The 21,154-nt window shown below is 40.2% G+C and overlaps 1 protein-coding gene across 2 annotated transcripts in view; it reads left to right on the top strand.

Annotated features, from left to right (window-relative positions):
- unc5ca (unc-5 netrin receptor Ca) overlaps window positions 1-21,154 on the top strand; it is a 180,027-nt gene that overhangs the window by 72,887 nt on the left and 85,986 nt on the right. For both annotated transcript variants that reach the window (XM_018668848.2, XM_018668847.2), the window contains exon 2: window positions 15,807-16,043. In XM_018668848.2, coding sequence (XP_018524364.1) covers window positions 15,807-16,043 — 237 coding nt within the window. The remainder of the gene's footprint in view (window positions 1-15,806; window positions 16,044-21,154) is intronic.

The following is a 21,154-nucleotide window of genomic DNA, read 5'->3' as shown; positions in this document are numbered from 1 at the left end:
CCTCCTACTCTTTCTTCTTTTCTCCTTGCTCTTTTGCTCTGTTAGCTTGTACCCCCACACAACACAAAGACAAGATGGATACACATAGACTGCATAAGTAGAAACTGGTGATATGTAGACACTGTGTTGCCTGTGAAATATACATGGTGTATCTGAGGAACAAGTATAAAGGCCTTTGAGTTTCCCTGCACCTGTGTTTAGTGTGTGTGTGTGTGTGTGTGTGTGTGTGTGTGTGTGTTTGTGAAAGAGAGAGAAAGTAAGGGATGGGTAGAGGGATTAAAATATCTTCTTGTTAAAATGACCCCACACTGTGGCTGAGAAAATTTGTCACCATGTCACTGCACTCTGACAAGCACTCTGTGGCCTTGTAAGACATATGAGATAACAAGAATGAGTCTTTTTTTCCAGCTAAAGAAAAATAATCTAACTCCAATTACAGCAATGATGCAAAACAGTTTGCATGATACTTCTGAGTGCATCTGTTTTGCTTTACATCACACAAAATACTATCCTGTTTATGCAGTAGATCATCAGTTAATTTACTTTATAAGATGAGGCAAATTCTTTATTAGTGAGTGTTTTTTCAGCCTTTGTTAATTAACGTTCGCCTCTAAATTTGGAACTTTATCAAAATGAGAGCTACTAGATGTCCTCAACAGTTCATGATAAAGCTGCAGTTTTAGGACGATCAACTTATCTATCATCTTTGAGACTAGATGCTACATGATGGGAAAGCAGCATCATGTAACATGACAGCACTGTTTGCAGCTAGTACTACGTTCTGCCTGTGGTGGCTTACGGGATTGTGATATGGCTCGACCTGTAGCAGGGTGGATGACACTTTTTCATATATACTGATCTGTTCTTTTGACTTTCATGATTCATATCTCCGCCCAGTAGATGGTCATTTAACTCTAAGCCCCAGGGATTTACTGTAGACTGGGGTAAACCAACATTTTCATTTACAGTGTACAGTTTAAAGGGTTGTCAGGCAAAAAAAAGTCACACCAAGCTAAATTTTGGTTCTTGTTTTGTCATGTGTTTTTGTTGTCATCTGGCAAAGTGCTGCATTGGCCAGTCCCATACATACAAGGGCACCGTCTTGAGAGATTACTTTGTAACATGAGTATTTCTACTGTTTCCCTGGCAATTGTGACAAAAGGTAAACAAAACGTAAACCATGCTAACTTTCCAGAGTTGTAAAAGTGAGTGTTATAAACTGTTGTGCAGTGTTTGGTGTCTGATAAACCTTTAAACGCATTCATCTGTAACTCCAACGGGACTTCCTGGATAGTATTTCATTGTCTCACTGGTATCTTAAACAACATGCCCCCACCTGTTTCCTATCCTGTGGGCTGTCTTTGGTCTGAATGCCTGCTATTACTGCAGAAAAGCTACTAAGCCACAATGAGCCAGTAAAACTTATAAAAGCTTTTTATGAAATTGTTAACTTGATTAGAATCTACACTTTTAAATAAGCACATTATTTTAATTCATTGCATTTCACTCTGCTGCTACTAAAGCTACTAATACCACTAATAATAAAAGCAGCACATTTGATTGATTGATTAAGATTGGTCAGAATATACACCATCCACAAACATATAATTTCCACATGCCAGCTCTCTGAAAACAATAGTAGTGGCTCATTCAGCTGTAGTCCATTACCTCTGAGGTTACAAGGCTGAAACACTTAAAACCCATTCATCAGCTCTCTGACAGGGCAGCCCGCTGCAAACAGATTCAGTCATGCAGTGAATCCTCTCTGTTAGCCCCCCACAACATTTCAACTTCTGACCTCAGCGTCCACCTGCACAGAGCCTCTTTCATCATACAGCACATCTTCTTTATGGCTCACTCACTCACTCACTCACACACACACACACGTGCATGCAGACTTAACATAACTCACCTTCTCAAACAGACACACACACAAACACACACACACACACATAAGTGCACACAAATATACACACACACTTAAAAGCCTCATCACCTTTGACCTTGTGACCCCAGTTAACTAACTAACCTCTTGTTATTTCCCCTGTTCACTGCACGTCTTTGTGTGGGGCCTCACTGAATAGACCCAGTCATGCAGGACTGGTAGCCCTGGGGCAACTTCAGCTTCCAGCCTATCAACATATCCATACATCTCTTTTCTAGACCCATTCACGTATAAACAGAGTGACTCGGTCACTTGTTTGCTTCAGGATTTGAACTTCTAACCTTTGGCTCACTCAGCTGTGGACATTTCTTGGTAACTCAATATTTTCTGTTGGCCTTTGTATTTATGTTTTTAATGCTAACGCAAAGCCCAGCAGGATGCACAAGAGCAACAAGCAGAGCACTTAGTATTTCTACATTTGAACTTGATCTTGCTGTTTACATGCAGTGGTGTAAAGTATAATGAAAGCCGTATATTCAGAGGCTTGTAAAGTCAGTGGCAAAACATCACTCCACATTTCCTTAAATACGCATCTTTCCATAATTAGTTGTTGACTTTTATTGACATATTTTATCTTCATTTATAAAAGTGTACATCATTGTCATTAGCCCTGTAGGACATAAATGAAACCCACTTCACTCTTTCCAGATTTGAACTTTTAACCCTCTTGTTTATGTATTGCCATATGTTACTAATGCAGTGTCCCTCAGCACTATGACTGGTCTGGTAAGAATTTGATCCCCAAACTAGTCATGTAAAAGTTAATGATGCATACATTTAACTCCTTTCCATATGAACTGAATCTGAACTTCATACTTTGCTGCATAATGCTGTGATCTATTTTCTGAGTAATATGAGATTTGTAAATACATAATTAACCGCACAGTGACTCTGAGTTAAATGCAATTAAATTGCATTTCAGAATACCCTATAATGGAAAAGGATCTTAAAATTGAATCACTTAAGAGTGAACTCACAACCTCCTTAGCCATGTTATCTTTACTGTAGCCCTTTTCACCACATGATGTCATGACCTTTTGATTTAACTTATGGGCTTCATCTTACGATAAAAACAGGAATCTTTTGTTTTGAGGTAGTATGGCTTGTAGTGTATGGTTATTGTTAGGAGTGTTTTAGCTAAACTAAATTGGGAGATACATACAAATTAATCTCAAAGTTGAAACAAGTTGAAAAGAACTTGATGTTCTGAACGTTCTTCCCTTTATTGTTTTACTTGTGTACTAGTGCTTTGATGGACATTTCTATAATTAATATTTCAGTCTCACAGCCAGGACTTTGATCTCTCCATAACTGAAGCGAGCATTTTGCTATAGTAATATGATCTCTTGATCGGTCTGTGTCCGAAAAGAAATCATAGAAAGCATAAGCCACAGAACAGCACTGCCAGTTCTGAGAAATGCGAGTATATGGAGCTATGGGGCTTCAACTCTTTTTAAGGATGTTCCTCTCACTCGCAGCACTCTTCTGCTGCCCCAAGAGTGTAGAAAAGAAAAAAGAGAAATATTTCAGATTAAAGTGAAGATATCTCTTCAAGGTAGAAAGACTTTACTGGCAGAAGTTACTCATTATTCCCCTTGCCCCTTTAAAAACATTTTGTAGTCTCACTGCCTGCTGCCATTTGAGCTTGTAAAGTCTCTCACAGCTTTGAACTGTATACCCATGCCTTCAACCTTCACCATTGTTTGTGCGCTCACCAGCATCAATGGGTTGCATCTGGGCCACATGTCAAAATGGTTAGCGATCAACCGCCAGTCAACAAACCAGTGACACAACAGAGGAACTCGGCCGCTCCTGTAGCTGGGTGTTTACCCGCACCAACGTGAGTCCATGTATTTCTCAGGGGGAGCCTATGCAGTGGAAGCTGTGTTTAATTTAAGTGTGACTGAACAACTAGGACACTTCTACTTACTGTACACACTCTCTACTGCTGAGCGAGGAACTACATGTTTATGCTTATGAGTACTGTTTATAGCACCAAGAACACAAGGATGGGTTGTCGAGGTTAATTTTTAAACCATCTTAGAGTCATCTTTATGTTAGAAATGAATTTTTAATGTTCATGCAAAAGTGCTCGCATGAAAAGCAAGCATTCAGCATGGCTCATGTTGAATTATGTATGAGGTTTCTATGTGTACAGTACTAGTAAAATGCTGTGTACTATGTTGATTATGTTGTCATGTAGTTTCTAATGTGAAAGACACAATATATATACATATTACATTGTACTTGAAATGCAGTGCTGCACAGGCTTGAAGTTTCAGACCTGGTCCACGCAAATATCAAAATCGAAACTCCCTTTGTCAGTATACTGAGATGAGTGGATTAGTGCTTGTCATTCACAAATGCTCTCCAAATCTTTATTACCTAAATGAGGGTTTCCTTAAGAAACTGTGGACTGCTAAAATTTCCTCTCTTTTACTCCTTATATTCTCTCTGGCTAACAAACACTCGCTAACTAGCTGGCAAGTCATGACCTGCTGTCTTCCTCTACTGTACAGAAGTGCATTTGCAAAGTGAGGTAAGGAGAAAAACATTACCTCTCTGCAATCAATGCATCATTGTGATTTAATGACTGAAAATGATACTTAATGGTAACATTTAATGTGTCATAGTAACATTTACGATTTGGGTCTGAGCTTGTCCCAAATGTGTCAAAACCCTCAGGTCCTGTTGAGCTCAGGCAGACTCGTCTAGTGTGAAACCCCCATGACAGGTTTCATTTACGCCCACTTTATTTATTTATTTATTTATTTATTTTGTCACTATGTTGCAGTTTTTATTTAGCAGTGATTCGGTCTTTTATGGGCTGGGAATGTTTTTCTCCCCAGACGCAGATGAAACCCATTCAAAGCCCATTGTGTAATTTTAAAAGGCTTCAGATTTGACCAAAATAAGGCTGACAATAAAATAAGGCTGTTTCTCTCCTGCTGTCCCTCCTTTTGTCTCTCTCTCTCTCACACACACATACACAGCCTCGCTCTTGAGATTGTTGTGCCCCTGCTCAGTAACCACTGCTCTAGTTCCCACAAGCTCAAATGAAGCTCATTTCAGAAATTAGTACTTGTGAGGATAGCAGACCCAAGATAAAAGTTAATTAGGATTCTGGCAGCAGAGGTTCAGACAGAAAGAGGGACAAAACGTCGGAGATGGTGTCAAAGGAATAACTTGACATTTTGGACTTCAGTGTTTTTCATGGCTCACACCATGGCCTACCGAAATTCCCTGTGTTGGCACTTTAGATTCCAAAATGGCATGCCAGCACTGCTGGCATTTATCATTACAATGAGTAGGTAACACTAGCAGTGAGCTAGCTCATTAGCTTGCAACCGAAGCCACTGGTTTCAAAGAAGAATGCAACGCTAATGATGCGTTTTTTTTATGTTAGCTCAAAAACAAATTAGTATTTTTATTTTTTCCCCACAGTGAAAAATCCCGGTAGAGGACAAATAACACGCTAACAATTCCCAAATGTTGTTAAAGGTTGTAAAGATTAGGAAGAAATTATGTGACAAAATGTGGGACCCATAGGACACAAAAATGGTGAAAAGAAATTCCAAAGTAAGAAGCCGCCGTGAAGAGGAAAAGGGGTGTTACAAATGAATAGATTTGCATCTTTAGTTGTAGTTTGTAGAGAGGGTGTGAGCATTATTGAGATAAAGGAGAGATGGGAGAAACAATTGTGTTCTGTCTGTGAGTATGCATGAGAGAGAGAGCAAGAAGAAGGCAAGAGAGAGAAGTATGGTCAGTAATGTGTCTGTAATAAGGTCAGAGGCAGAAGTCCATTATGAAACCCCCCTTGGGGCTCTATTTATAGTGACCTAAGGAGGGAGGAGGGAGGAAAGGATATAGAGAGCAAGTGTAGTGAAAAAAGAGAAGAGTTTGAGATGAAGAGGAGAGAGGAAGGCTGAGAAAAGGAGGTTGGAGGGGGTTGGGGGGGGTGCTGAGTGGAAGGATGCCAGAGAGCAAAGCAGGGAGGCAAAGTGTTAGGAAAGAGTGAAGATGAGAAAGGCGAGAAATGGGGATAGAGGATGAGAGCGCGAAGCGTGGAAAGATGCCAGAGAGAGAGAAAAGGAGGAAAGGATAGAGGGAGGCCTGAGAAGGAGGAGAGGAAGACAGCAGGGGAGAAGGAGAGTTTGGCTCGCTGAGTGAGGGAAACCAAGTCATGCAGTCGGAAGGAATGAGGGTGGTAGGGAGAAACGGTAGAGAGGAGGGATAAGAAGGCGAGAGAGAGAGACAGTGAGCCTCCAGATGGAGAAAGGCATGAGCAGTGAAATGTCTGATCCAATTTTATCTTCGGCTCTGAATAAAATAGCCAAAATATGGGAAAATCTTCAAATGAAATAAGCCTGTAAGCTGTTCTTAATCATTTCAGTTGAGGCCATCTTTATTATTTTATTGTGTGCTTGTGTGTGTGCATATGTATGTGTGTGTGCATTGTGCCAGTTTTTACTCACCAAATAGATAATCTACAAGACTGGGCTAAGAATGGTGTTTTAATTCCTCTTTGAACGAAACAGGGGAGCAATAGGAGGCAATGGAGATGAGGAAATGGGCGACAGGGGAAAGGAAGGATGGAAGACATGAAAACACAGATGTATCAGAATAACAAGAGGACGAAAAATGATGAAAATGCCATGAGGAAGGAGGGTGAACACAGACTGCAAGGAGCAGGAAAAAACAAAGAGAGTTGCAGAGAAAATGTGACTATAAACAGGTTTTGTGAGGGAATCAGGGAAGACATCACAGATCAAAATGAAAAGGGGCAGAGAGACATATTAGAGAGACAGGAAAAAAAGTAATCATAAAAACAGACAGACCTGCACAGAGAGGTACTGACAGGTGGAAAATATGCAGACACACACATTGAACAGAGAGAGCCAGGTGGATAGTGAGACGTGGATCGTATAGCACAGACGTATACACAACCAGGCAGCCATATTATCAGCTGTCAGCCACCCAGAAAAACATTATCCTATCTCCCTGAAAATAGAAGTCCTTCCCTGGCCAATGTTTTGATATTCTAATGCACTGCCCTGCGCTGGCTCCTTGTATTAATAGCGATACTGAGCTGTGATAGTAGAACATGAATGAAAGCGAAGCTTTGCTTTTCCCTCAGGCCTGGGATAAGGGAGACAGAATCCATCTGGAAGATAACATTACACAGCAACTTGCTCAAGTTTGTACCCCCACAAGCTTACATAAGACTATGCATATGAATGAGATATTCCATCTGAATGTGGATGTGTGTGGTGTGCGTACATTTGTGTGTGTAATACAGAATGAGACTTCATGATTATGAAATGACTATAATTATTATTTTTTTCTATGTCTGTCCATCCTTGTTTTCTTATCTGTTTTTCTCCTGCCTGAATGCATTTCTTTCTCATTATGGTGTTAATATAATATTACTTATTCAGTTTCAGATGGACCCTGTGATTAAACAGTTTTGCGAATTACACATGTGATGCGATTGTGAATTTGTTTGGGCAAGGTGACGAGATGTAGTTGTGGATTTTGTGATTTCAACATGACACATTTCTTGTGTCTGATGTAGTCTGGTTTTACCTAGTGTAGATACTGAAGAAAGAGAGCGAGAGGGAACTGAAAGATGGGACACAAGAGTCTTGCCCCAAATGGCCTGCCATTACTGGTTCTCTCACCGGTGACCTAGTTCAGTAGGAGGAAGTGGAATTAAAACCCACAGTGCAACCAGGGACTGAAACAGATGATCACAGTGGATGATAGTGTGGCATTTAGGGTTCGACCCATGTACTGAGCCATATGAAAGTCGCATACGAAAAAGTGTAACCAAAGCCTCATTGCTAGATACTCAACCTTGAAAGAGCAGAATCGGATATAAACCCCTGCTGTGGATCATCCTGTGCTGTCCAGTGAGGTGTTTCCGTACACCTAAGCTGACTTGCACCACAGAAACTGGAGATAAGTGCTGGCTTAAGAGCCATTCCAGGACAAATGAGGCATATTCACTCCCCAGTTCTTCATATAGTTCTCATATATACACTATACTGCTATAGTGTATACCTCTCCCCTCTCTCTGTCTCTCTCTCCTTCTGATCCCAGAAGCAGACTTCTTTCCAAAATCTTGAGTGAGGAAGAAATAGCTGAGAAAATCACATACATACAGGGTAGAGTGAAGCTGTACAATGATGCAGGAACTAACAGCATGTGCAGAAGTTGTCATTCAGGACCAGCATAGATTCACATACAGTTCTGTGAAGTATCTGTGAGTATGTGTGCATGTGTGTGTGTGTGTGCGTGCGCGTGCGTGCGTGCAATGCCTGGCAGGGACAGCCATAAAAAAAATAGCTACTGAGTGCTCTCACACTGCCTACCTGCAAACACCCACTCATCAGCTGCTCATGTACTGTATGTGTCCTTGCTTAAAATGTGACTGTGCCCAATTGTATATATGTGTGATGTATGTCCAACTGTGAGTGTCTTAATGTGACTCTCAACCAAGCAGCGCCCCATGATTGTGCTTATGCCTCCAGACAAGCTCAGCGAAGAAACATTTTCTTTCTGTTTCCTTTACGATAAATACATTTCTTTTTATTCCTTCCTTCGTATTTATCTTTTTAATAACTCTTCTTTCATCTTGAACTTTGTCACCTCATAATACAAAAGGGTGAGATTCAAATCATTCCAGTAAGTTCAATTAGCTTTTGAGCAAAATCTTTTCTGTTGATTTTTTTCAGTCCGTTGGAGTGTTGCAGAAACTCCTAAACACACTGATGTTTTTGTTGTCTGAATTTTCTGGCATGTCATTAGTATGCTTAATTGGAGTTTGTAGAAAAGACTGCTTGTTTGGGAAAAGTCAAGGGATCATCAGGGGGACAGGACTGTATATACATAATTTCATTGTAATCGATCCACTAATTTTTAAGATATTTACTACTAAAAACAAAAATATAACGTAGTGTATAAATCAGCCATAAAAATGGTATGACTAAAGAGGCCTTTACCTACTCCTGGAAACACACATGCATGCATGCATGCACACACACAGATTGGTAAATGATTGCAGTAGCTATTGACTGATGCTATTGTATAGTCATGCTGACCTCTGTGTGGAATGCTGCTATAGAACATTAAATGCTCATCTACTGTATATTCACACATATTCAGATGTAAAGAATATAATAACATAAAACTGTAGAGGCAATGAGATGCACAACACATGTGCATAAATTAACATGCACACACAAATCCATAAATATGTACCATTTCATAGACTTACAGTATGCCTGTTTAAAAATGCAAGTACATTGACAACCCTTCTCCTAGACGCAAACACGCAGACTAATATGCACTTTTGGTTGCACTCTGACCTTATAACTAGAAGCAATGCAGTTTTCAGAATTATAATTTGGTAATAGATAAAATATGTATGTCACATATGTGTGTGCCTTCATGCAGACTTTGTAGCCTCGTATTTTAAGTATGTGTGGCTCTACTATCATTATTGAGAATTATTGCTAACAAGCACTGATGACTCTGAAGCACATACAGATATTCTCACATACAGAGAGAATATCAGAACGTTGTTATAATATTATTTGTTGCTTTATATATATGAATTCTTATGTCCCTGCAGCTAAACAGGGTTGTAAGAATCAAATGAAAATCTGACTTAAGGAGAAAAAAAAGGACATCAGAAAAGAAGGAAGGATATATTACGTGATTGTTTAATAAAAAATTTTGCTGCTTCTCTGCACAGGCTTGGTTACAGTGTTGTCTGGATCGCTAGGCCGCCAAGACTTGTTCTTTTTTAATGTCTTTCGTAAACGAGGCCAGCTGTGGCCTTACACCCCTCTGCAGGCAGGGCCCGTAAATCTAGTTCCAGGCTTTAGTTGGGGCCTTACATGTCACACACAATGAAAGCCTGAGGACGCCAACCAGCTGTCACTGTCTGCTCCCATATCGAGATACTCACTCTAGCTTTCAAAGTACTTTCTGCTATTATGAATTGCCAAGTATAGCCCTGGTGGATATATAATTGGCTATGACAAGGAGTGTGCTGTGCATGCTATATTATATCTTCCTGGGGTTATTTCTGTCATCAAGCAGTCATGGTTGGCCCAATCTTAGAGGAACCCCTTTCCCATGTAAAATAATGCAGATGTTCATTTGTATTTGATTCAATCTACTCTAAAAACCCCAAGGAATCTGTAGTCAATAGCACATTTCACAAATAGATAAATAATGAACATGATACTGTTCATAAGGATATGAGTCACTGCAAGGCTGTTGTATATGTTTGCATTAAGCTGTATAGGTTTGACAATTCTATGGTGTTTTCCCAAAGTTTCAATTCAAATATATGTAAATGTAATTGATCCCTTTGGAGGTAATAGAGTGATTAAGTTCTCTCACTTTGCATGTCTACTTGTGTCTTGAATAATGTGGCTTTTATCAAAGTGCCAATTGTGAATAAGACCCTGATTAAGTTTCTAATGGATGCAGATGATGTGTGGATGCCTCATGTCTTGTTTCAAAAGGGATCTGACACTCCAGGACATGGTGTATAATCCCCCCGGCATGCTATGTTAAGTTGCTTACCTGACTTTACCCACTGTCAATATCTTCTTTATAAATAGATTTGACTGAGACACGTACACCTCCCCACACTCACACCTGCGTAACAGCACCATATGTTTATCATGTCTTTCATCAACCAGCATGACTTTGCTGGTCCTTGTTTTATCACTCTCATCTGAACCACTTATCACCTGAACACAACTTTGAATAGGGGAGAGAGAAAAAAAAAGCAAAAACTGAAATACATGAAAGAAAGGAGGAAAGATGGGAAGATCAAAATGTGTGATTACTTGAACTAATATTTTTTTCTGATATGTGCTCATTGGTAAGCAATTCCTGAGTACCCTCAACAACTTACTGTGAATGAAAGTTGTTCCAAATAGTGATTTGATTTGTTCTTTTGTGCTCACAACAAAAAAATTACTTCAGTAAAACAGACACAGTAGCATATGCTGCTGAGAGAACTATGAATAAAAGCCTGAAATGTTGTCTTTTATCAAATAGAATTTCTCAATAAATGTTCATTCCCCACAAAAAAGGGCATCGGTAGCAGTACGACAGCATACAAAATATTGCAAACAATAATATGCTTTATAAATGAAAATGGTCTAACACTGCTCAACAACCATGGTCTACAGGTATATTTTGCTTGAAAATATAAAAACTGGGTAAAGAAATTCTTACCCCCATGTATAGTTATTGTTTCAAAACATGAATAATTAAATACTGGATGAGTAAACACTTAAAGAAAGTTGAACACTGAATCCCTAATGGGAGGTTATGACAAATGTTTGAAAAGAGAGAGGGTATTAAAATGCATTTGTTATTTTCCTAAAACAGTAATGTCAGCAAGAGACTGAGAGGAAGGGAGAGAGACTGAGAGCAGGCAGTTCATAGTATTCATGGAGTGGTAGAAACACTTAAGTGTTGCTCTATAGGTGCACAGCTGATAAGATTATTTCATTTCCACCACATACATATAGATTGTCTGCATGCTGGTGTGTATGCTCCTAGTACAGTATGTGTGCTGCATGTATGCGTGTCTACGCAAGTGTATGTATGTTGGCAAATGAAAAAATGTTCTTGGAGGTTTGCTTTCGTGCTTCTGTGTCTCCTGTTTGCATGTTTTTCTGTGCCCATACATTTGTGTGTGTGTTTCTGTACAAGTTTGGGAAATGGGCAGCGTCATATATCTAATTCCAGAGCAATGATACACTAGCTCTCTGCAGTCCTATCATCCCTCAGTTTCCATCTCTCTCTTTATCTCCCTAAACTCCCTGAATTACCTTCCTAAGCCTTTTCAAGATTCAAATAGGGCTTTTCAGTTGATAAAATGAACAGTAAAGGTGTGTGTGTGTGTGTGTGTGTGTGTTGCGTCTGTATGTGTTTTGTGGGATGATTGTAGGCAAGAACTCTGTGGGCAGGAGCTCTGGGTGATATGAGCGCAGAGAATGGGTATTTGTATTTTCCTGTGTTTGTGAAACAATGTGTATGTGAGTGTGTTTGTGAGACAGAAAGAGAGGCTCAGAGAGGAAGAGAGATTGCAAGAAAAACAAGAAATATGTGAGCCCATGTGTTTTTTCTTCTAGTGTCCACAAATGTTTTTGCGCCTTTGTGTTTGTGTGGGTGTGTGTATTTTATTTTTGTCTGTGTATGTCTATGTGTGACTTGTGTATTTTGGCAGCAAACGTGTCTGCTATAGATAGGGATCATTCCAGCTTTGTTTGCTCAGTTGCCCATGCGTGTGTGTGTGTGTGTATGTGTTGTCGATAGTGGCTGTGGTAGAGGATTGGGGTAAGGGGGTACCAGTTTTGTGAATATGTTTGTGTGTCTATTTATGGGGTGGGTGTGTGTGTGTGTGTGTGTGTGTGAGTGAGAGTGCCTGTTTGTCAGTATGCATATGTTTTTGCAGCTGCTGCTGATTCTAACTAACAGATAAGACATTAAGAAGTATGATCTCATGATTTCCACGGGTACTGCACTGATACACATCACAGACCACTTACCGAGAACACAAGACCCTAACATACACACACACACACACACACCGACCCATGAGGCATTTTGACCCTATATGGCTCAGTTTGACTTGCTTTAGGCTGCAGACATGGCTGCGTACCTCTGAATTCCTCAGCCTCAGACCCTTGAAAATACTAGCAATGTCTCTAGAGATGTCACAGTGTTAGCTATCAGTATTGCTGTTAATTAGCTTCACAGGCTGCTTGGTAAATAGATACATGATAGATATGTATATCTATGTATATCAATGATTTATCAGTTATCCTCCATATCTTGCCCTTTCACTCTGCATCAAAGCACTACTGAAAACGCACAAACTTGGCAGCTCTGTTTAGACCTAACACTGAGCAGTTTAAACGACAGAGTGTTTTGACATTGGTAGGGACATGTTCCTACTGTCCACAAGTCTACACCTATGAGTAGTCTATGTTAATAGTAAAGGTAGTATTTATAGTGTAGTATAGGGGTCACTTCATACCATGGTCCACCAGTGTTAATAATAGAATCCAATGTCATTAGTTTTCCCTCCCTCAATCTGCCTCCCTCCTTCTTATCCCTCTGCCATTGATCCATCAATTTCACTATCCATATGATGGATCAGTTCACATTGTCAGTGACACTTGAATGTGATTGGTCCCTTCTGATGACATCATTCTTAACACATTTACATATTTTTATCGGTTGGGTTTGTAGGTTTTCTGAAGTGGGTAGGCCTACAGGCGTGAGTGAGGGAATAAATGTGGTTTTTGCCCCTGGTACATATTTACTACATACCGTAAATCGAACCACGACAGGAAGGAAAGAGAAAACCGATGGGAAGAGGAAAAATGTGAGGTGGTGAGAGGAAGAGGACCAGAGCAAGCAAGGGAGGAGCGGAAGAGAAAGGAAATGGTTGGCATTTTTGAGACAAAGAAAAAGAAAATTTCTCTCTGCCTCCCCTCTTTTTCTCCATTTCACCCACCCCTTTCTCCAGCTATCATGTTTCTTGTGCCAATCAATAATTTATAGCTGTCGCTCCAGAGCAATGAACCCCCCCAGCTCTGAATGACAGATGAGGGTGAGAATGGGTGTTGGGGGCAAAGTGGAAAGCGGGAGGGGCGGAGGGGTGTAAAGCAGAGCGGTGGAGAAACATCAAGTCACAAGAAATGTGGAAAGAGTGAAAGAGGAGGTAGCGAGAAGTGAGACTGACAGAGGAATGGGTGAACATGACACTGGATAAATAACCAGGAGTGAGAGAAAATTTCCTACAGATAATGAAATTATGCAGTGAAAATGTCTACCAATTTTCATACTCTCAGAGAACTAATTACAAAACTAAGAGAGGAAATGTCAGCTTTGTGACATCAAAGTGGGGACGCTGCCTACTCATTTTTCCCCTATTTGTGTCTTGTTGTTCTACCTAAGCTGCTTTTAGCTCCTAGCCCACAGTACCCTGCTATTCTCCAAGATAAGTACTGCAACTACACACACAGTTAGGGTAGAAGGAATGGAATATTGTGTACGTGGGTGCACAGGCGTGTGTGTAGCTTTTTTTGTATACTGTGTGATTGTTTTCGCAGGACTGTCTATGTGTGACTGCAGCACATTGCACATTAGAGTTGAAAAAAGAGGCTGAACCTTGAAGCTGTGTGTCAAAAAGGTTCTGTGTGTTAAAATTTTCCCATGACTCACAGACTCATCAGGTGAGGCAATCACACACAGAAGCCCAACACACACAGAAAGAAAAAGGTCTAGACAGCTTTAACGAAACTGGATGATGATGGAGTGGAGGGAAATTACAAGTTAGAAGTGCACTTTTCTCTGTGTGTATGTGTGTGAGTGAGAACTTTTAATACATGTACATGTGTGTCTATGGGAGAGCAAGAAAGAAAGAAAGAAAGGCCTCTTCCTGTCCCTCCCACCTGCTCTTGTAATCCTCTGTGTTTTGGTGACCTTGGCAACCTGGCGACAAAACATTCCTGGTGTCCCTTTGATTGAGGCCACGGGTGGGCATGAAGTTTGGACAAACTGAAAAGACAGTGGAGAGGAAAGAGATGGAGGATGATGGAGGATAAAGTTGCCAGTGCCCTCAGGGTTGGCTGCACTTTTCAGTGATTTCCTCCAGTCTGTCTGTCAGTTTTATTTAATGTCCCTAAAGCTTATAACAGGAAGAGAAAATAGCTTGTGTCAAATAATAATTTAACCTTTATTTGCATCATCAATTTCATGATATTGCAATAACAAAAGTGTCTCGATACTGTCGTGGATCTGGATAGAGGAAGCTATTGGTGGTCAGAATTTTGTTGGTGATTAAAGCTGGGCAGACACTGCATTTCTACAAATTACTACACATTTAAACCTACACTTCTGCATGGCCTGAAGCTGTGACTTTTATGCTCACAGTGTGAGGATAAATTGACAGAAACGACGAATGTAAGCACAAAATCCGTGGTTGGTTTTTCCATTGACATTTCCAAAAAAAAGTTTATTCAAACAAGATGGCCTCAATGTGCAATGGAAAAAAGAAAAGTATGGTGCCGCAGTTAGTTGCATGGTGCAGGTAATAAGTACTTCAGCAGAGTTCAGTCTTAGTCACCACATGTAAAATACTACTCCGATCATATTTTAATAAGCTCACTATACTTTATAACCGACATCTTGACAACAGCCATGAGACAGATTTGACCATGGAACTGCTCAGCCTGCAAGACGGCAGACCAAAACTGAATATGTTTGTTAGGTTGTCGATATTCAGGCAATCAGACCCTCCTCATAGCTCCCCTTCTCTTTTGCGCTCTCTGTCAATTTGTTGTCAGTTGTTGTCAATTTTTCTCCATTAAACTCAATGCATATATAAAAATCAGGGCCTTGGGTTTTTTTTTTTTTTTTTTTTTTAAAGAACTGATGGTTTTCACAAATGAACACCACAATCAGGTGCTGAGTAAAGGTGCATTTTATGGCTCTATAGAAGAAAATTGTTCTCTGTTCAGGTCATTGGCTTGTGACACGGCAATTATTAGTGATCAGATAAAAATGGCACCGTCTAGTACACACTCAGTTCAGGGGAAAGTGTCAGACAATGCTGCTCACTGGTGTGAATCGAAGAACAAGAATGAATGATTGAAAAGATGCAGCACGTTTTCCGTGAACCAAATTTGTACCCTGTTAGCCCTCAAAGTGAGTCCATGAAACAAAGACTGATTGAGCAGGAAAGAATGAGAAATATTTTCCACTGAGAAGTAGAAGTCATAATTCTAACCTTCTCCTTTTTTTCCTCCCACAGTGAGAGACGATGATGACTTCTTGAGTTTGAGCGAGCTCCCGGAGACCTTCCCCTCCGACCCGCCGGAGCCCTTACCTCACTTCCTGTTCGAACCCGAGGAAGGCTACATTGTCAAGAATAAGCCTGTCAATCTGTACTGCAAAGCTACTCCCGCCACGCAGATTTACTTCAAATGCAACAGCGAGTGGGTCCATCAGAAGGACCACACTGTGGAAGAGAGGGTAGACGAGAACTCAGGTGAGTGAAGCCTAGGGCGAACACTCATTCATGCGAATACACACGCAGACCTAACCTAGAGGTGCAATAGAAAGTGGGTGGCTCAGATCATAATGTTGAAAAATAGGTGGAAAAAGACATGAGATAAAAACTGACATGCAGAGGGGGTATTCAGTACAAGGGCTGTCAAATGTTTTTAGTTTAACTTGAGACATTTTTGACAGAAAACACCAGTGGTAAAAAATGCCAGTGACATGGAAAGTGCAGCTGCATGTCAGTTCACACACAGGAGAACTTTTTTGAAACACAATCAAACTCAGATTAAAATAACATTTTTTTGAGTGAGAATGCAATGAGTGCGTGACTGATTTTGGCACTTTGCTGGTAAACATCCAACACTGACACATGCAAATAGGTGGAGTAGGTGAAAACATATATCTCAATATACATTCCTTTAGTACATATATAATCTACAACAGATGTTACTTCCCAGACTGTTTATATTAAATGCATCCTGGTGAGCAGACAATTTAAAACATCTAAAGTGCACAGGTGTAAAGTAAAATCAAGTCCTTTTTTTTAAAACACTTTTTTAACGCTTTTCCGGCATATTTTTTATATCCCCGACCCGGATGATATTTTCCTTTTTGCAACATAAAATTGTCATGATGGAGGAAATGTGGCCAACATTTTTCCCCGATTGCTCACTGGTGCACTGTAAGCAAACAGGTTAAACCCATTATTCAGATGTTTAGTTATTTGTGCAGAGAGCTAGGTCACATGTCAGATGTGTGTACACAGCTGTCCCTGCTGCCAGCGGTGTACTGCGATGTTCACAGGACAGTTTAATAGGATCCACAGTGATGTACACTGGACCGCAGCCAAAGTTCCACACTTGTCACTTGACAGCACATGGTATTACTCTGCTAGCTAGGTAATGATGAATCACGCTGTTGCTTTGGCAGAAGGACAAAGACGTACACAACCTGGTTTCTCAGACTTAAGGTTGACACGAGCTCGGCTTATGGGTCTCCCTCCACCTGCTTGTTAATGAGCCTGGGTCCCCAGAGCAAGTGATTAAACACAGGCTGAAAACAGTTTGAAAACTCCTGATATATAGTACCTGCTGAATGAAATACACAGTGGGGGCACACCAGCACAAATCAGCATGCTTTTTTCTTGAGGCAGGTGAGAAAAACACACAGTACATATTTAATCTGCTCACCCTTTGATACTTGACAGTGTGTGTATTGCACACAATTGTGAGGAAGCAGAACTTTTGATTCTGTTTCAACTCAAGTTGACACATCGACTTGCCCACCAAAGATTTCCCCTTTAATACAAAGCAGACCCTGGAGCCAAACATTGTGTGTGTGTATCTCCTATATCCTACATCCTACATCCTATATATCCTGTCCCGGCAGCTTAGTGGGTCTGCTACAGAACTAAACCCAAGACAGAGGCAGAAGCAACTGAGCATTACAGCAGTGATGTTTCCCCTGATTCAGCTGTCACACATGAATAGTCAAAGCAGAGGAGAATAAATGCGACAAAACCCGCAAGAGGTAAACATGAGAGAAGTTAAACAACAGGTACAAATATAGAAACACACACACACAGAGGTGCACACTGTGCAAAAGAAAAGTTTTAATAGAAGAGAAAATAATGTTACAGTCACTGTTGGATGATATCATACTACAATACACCACTTCTAACCATAGTTAATTGTCTTCAACCCTGTACATCTTTTTTGATTTTGATTTCTTAAACATTAAAAAGTTTCATCCTTTGTTCATTTCCCTCCCTGGGGTTAAGGTTAGGCTTCTCCCACACCTCTACATCTTTCTGAATATTTAATCATTGCTCCATCTTTTCTTTTTCTTTAGCTTTGTTTTCATTTATTCTCCTCTGTGTCTTTTTTTCATTTATCTTTTTTTCTTTTGAGTCAACTCCTATCCTGGCACTAGTCCTTTGTCTCCTAAAAACTTTATGTGTCCCGAGGAGGCTTTGCATTTCAGAAAAATAAAGGTGTGCCCTCATTGCCTTGTATTTACATTGCGGTAGTATTGGCAGATGCACAGACAAAAAAATCTGATCTTTGTGTACCTTCTGGGTAATTTGTCACAGAAAGTACAGACACTAGTGCACAATTGTACATAATATTCACCAGTAGTCAACTATGAGAGAGATGGCATGGTGTCATGTGATCATAAGTGTTGTTAATTCTTTAAGTCTTCCATTATTTGTATACAACTTTCCTTTACAGCCTCAATCAATTGTTTCCCAGGTTATCTACAATAAGCATCCATTGTCTTCCCTGTCTCTCTTTTTACTTCCCCTTTTTTTCCTCTCATCTTTCCTCCTATCTCTCTGTGTTCATTACTGACATCATGTGCAGCTGCTAGTCATTTATTAGTCTCCCATCAGCCCTTCATTTGCTAACCGCTGGATTCCAGACAGTGCGTTACTGAGAGGAAATTCTGTTCAATTAACGACGCATGGATTTAGGCTCTCATATGTACTGCATGTGATGGACACCGTGAGGTCTCTCAAGGACCTGGATCACCCAGTCAGCCATTTAAAAATCGGTGTATTTTGAACATCAAGTCCAACTTGTTTTGACATTAGTTTCCGTGGATGCCTCGAGACCACATTAACCAATGATATCGCTATTTTATAACTCCATTTTAAAGGTTATCTTTCTGAGTGTTCCTGCTTGTTGAAATAACCCTCAGCCCCAGTTAAAACATGGATTTGGTTTTAAATATTTGCGCTGCTCAAAATACGATTCAATTTATGCTTAATTTATCTTGCACAAAGCCATCATAATGTCACTATAATAAAAAATTGATTGACTACTCAGTATTTTGTACTGCTCCGGGACACTTAATCTTTCAAGCACACCATAATCCATGCAGATATACACATGAAGATATAATGAATAAATAAATAAACTGGATACATTATGCAATATCGAGAGTTGCTGGGGTCTAGAGATGTTTGGTTCTGGAGCTTTTTCCAGGAAAATCTGTTTTCTAGAATTTGTAATGAACAAAGTTTGCTGCAACTGTACTTTTTTGATATATGTGTTTTTCTGCGAGCTAAACTGGAAAAAAAAAAAAAACTGACAAAAAACGAACAAAAAGAATTCAAGTGGATATCCTAATATAATGAGACTTCCATTGTGCCTTGCTGTTTCTATGCAAAGCATTTAGGTCACCCTTAAACAAAAGACAATGAGATTATCAAGACATTATGATTGCTAGATATGTATTATGCAACATAGTTTGAGTGAATCACATATAAAGCTACTGTAGGTTCTGTGCCTGGTGAATGCACAGTGTGTGTGTATGTGTGTGCGTGTGCGTGCACTGTTTATCTGTTTATCTGTGTGAAAACCCTAAACTCTATAAGCTGTTTTCTCCTCTTTCTTTCCTGCTGTTTCAGAGACACAGCCAGAAGCTATGGCCCCCATACTGCTTTTATTATCTCTGTCTTCTCACTCAGTCTCACTCTCCCTGTCCAATCCCTTCCCTTTCTCCTTTCCTTTCCTTTCTCTCTGCTCCATGCTGTTTTGTGCTTTACTCTAATTTCCAGCAACTGAAATCGGAGAGAGCTGAGGCAGATAAAACCTGATCTTGAGAAAGCAGGGGGAGAGAGGGGATGATGGAGGGATGCCGATGGAGGGTACCTTTGAGAGGGCTGGAAAGGCCAACTGATATCAGGGAGTCACACTGAGGAGAAAGATGATATGAATCCTGCTGTGCTGTTTTCTTTCACTCTCTTGCTCACTCAAAACTCCCTCTTCCTCCCCTGTGTTTCTCAGCCTTCTTTTTTCACAGGAAAAGGAAAGTCGGCTTAAGTGCTGAAACACACTGTTCCTTTGATCTCGGGGATCAAGATAAAAGAAAACAAAAGTTGAAATGTACAAACAAAAGTTAGAACATAAATGAAACAAGTCTGAAAGTTTGTGCCGAACAGCTTTGTGTGTGATGCCTTGCACCAAAATACATTTCTATGGTTGTTTTTGTCAAACAGGATGATGGAAGCACTGTTTTTTTCTTGTCATAGGATGGAGAGGCAAAGAAAAACAAAGTAGATGAGAGTAATGAGTCATTAGATGTTAGCAAGGATGAATTAAAGTAGGCTGACTGAAAGGAGCAGTGTGTAGGAGAGGCAAAAACAAGGTCAACGAGACACAAAATGAACAATAGCACTTTCAGTGAAGCGTAAATGTATGATGAATCGCATGAACCTTCACAATGCATCATCATGCATATCCAATACATTACAATGCCATCATGAAGCATTATGGTATCTTCTAAAAACAGTCATAGTGGGGCATAGTAAGACTGGAATTGTCCATTAGGAATCACAATAGATCTTTTTCGTGGCATTGTGGCCTGTTTTGATGAGCAGGAAATGCACAGGAGTAATTAGTAACATCAACCATGACTCCATTTAATTTAGTGCTCTTACCTCCTAGTATTGTGCATGCTGGCTCACTAGGAAGGATTAATGAGACACTTGCAAGAACTAGCGACCATTAATGTTATTTGTTCCACCTGTGCTTTCCTTGCTACGACAACTGGAAATATCTGCCGTGAAAAAGCTCTTTTGTTTGTAATTTAGAGTCAAATCATTTCTATGAAGAACAAGGCAGCAAGTCACTGCCTCGAGTCCAATTTTATTAGACTCTGACATGCAAAACACTGAGGCTCTCAGATAACTTCTCATTTAAGAAGCGCAGATTTTTTGAAATGTGTTTGTTTATATAGCTGTATGGAGAAGTCTAATTTGTCAGAAATAGTTACACGTCTAAGGTTTTACATCTTGTTTTCAATAAAATGAAAAGGAAGTGTAGCTATATGTGGGCTTCATGACAGCTCCATAAATTACTTAGTTTGTACTCACATGGAGCCTCATCTGGAGGCTGGGCTTCCCAGGTGAAGGTCACAGGCAAGGATCGGGGGTGCAGGAGTGGGGAGGGGGTCGGCAGGAGGACCTAGGGGTCATTGGGGTCAGTTTCCAACCGGAGGGAACAGGATAGATTCCCTAAGCAGCTCCACTGCCTGTCACAGTATCCTTGACAAACATAGCTAACTTGACCAGCCGCTGTTTCTGGACATCAC

The sequence above is a fragment of the Lates calcarifer genome, linkage group LG13 (assembly GCF_001640805.2).
Source record: "Lates calcarifer isolate ASB-BC8 linkage group LG13, TLL_Latcal_v3, whole genome shotgun sequence".
In the NCBI taxonomy this organism is placed as follows: domain Eukaryota; kingdom Metazoa; phylum Chordata; class Actinopteri; family Centropomidae; genus Lates; species Lates calcarifer.
The sequence above is the reverse complement of the archived record's forward strand: the minus strand, read 5'-3'. Positions and strand labels throughout refer to the sequence as shown.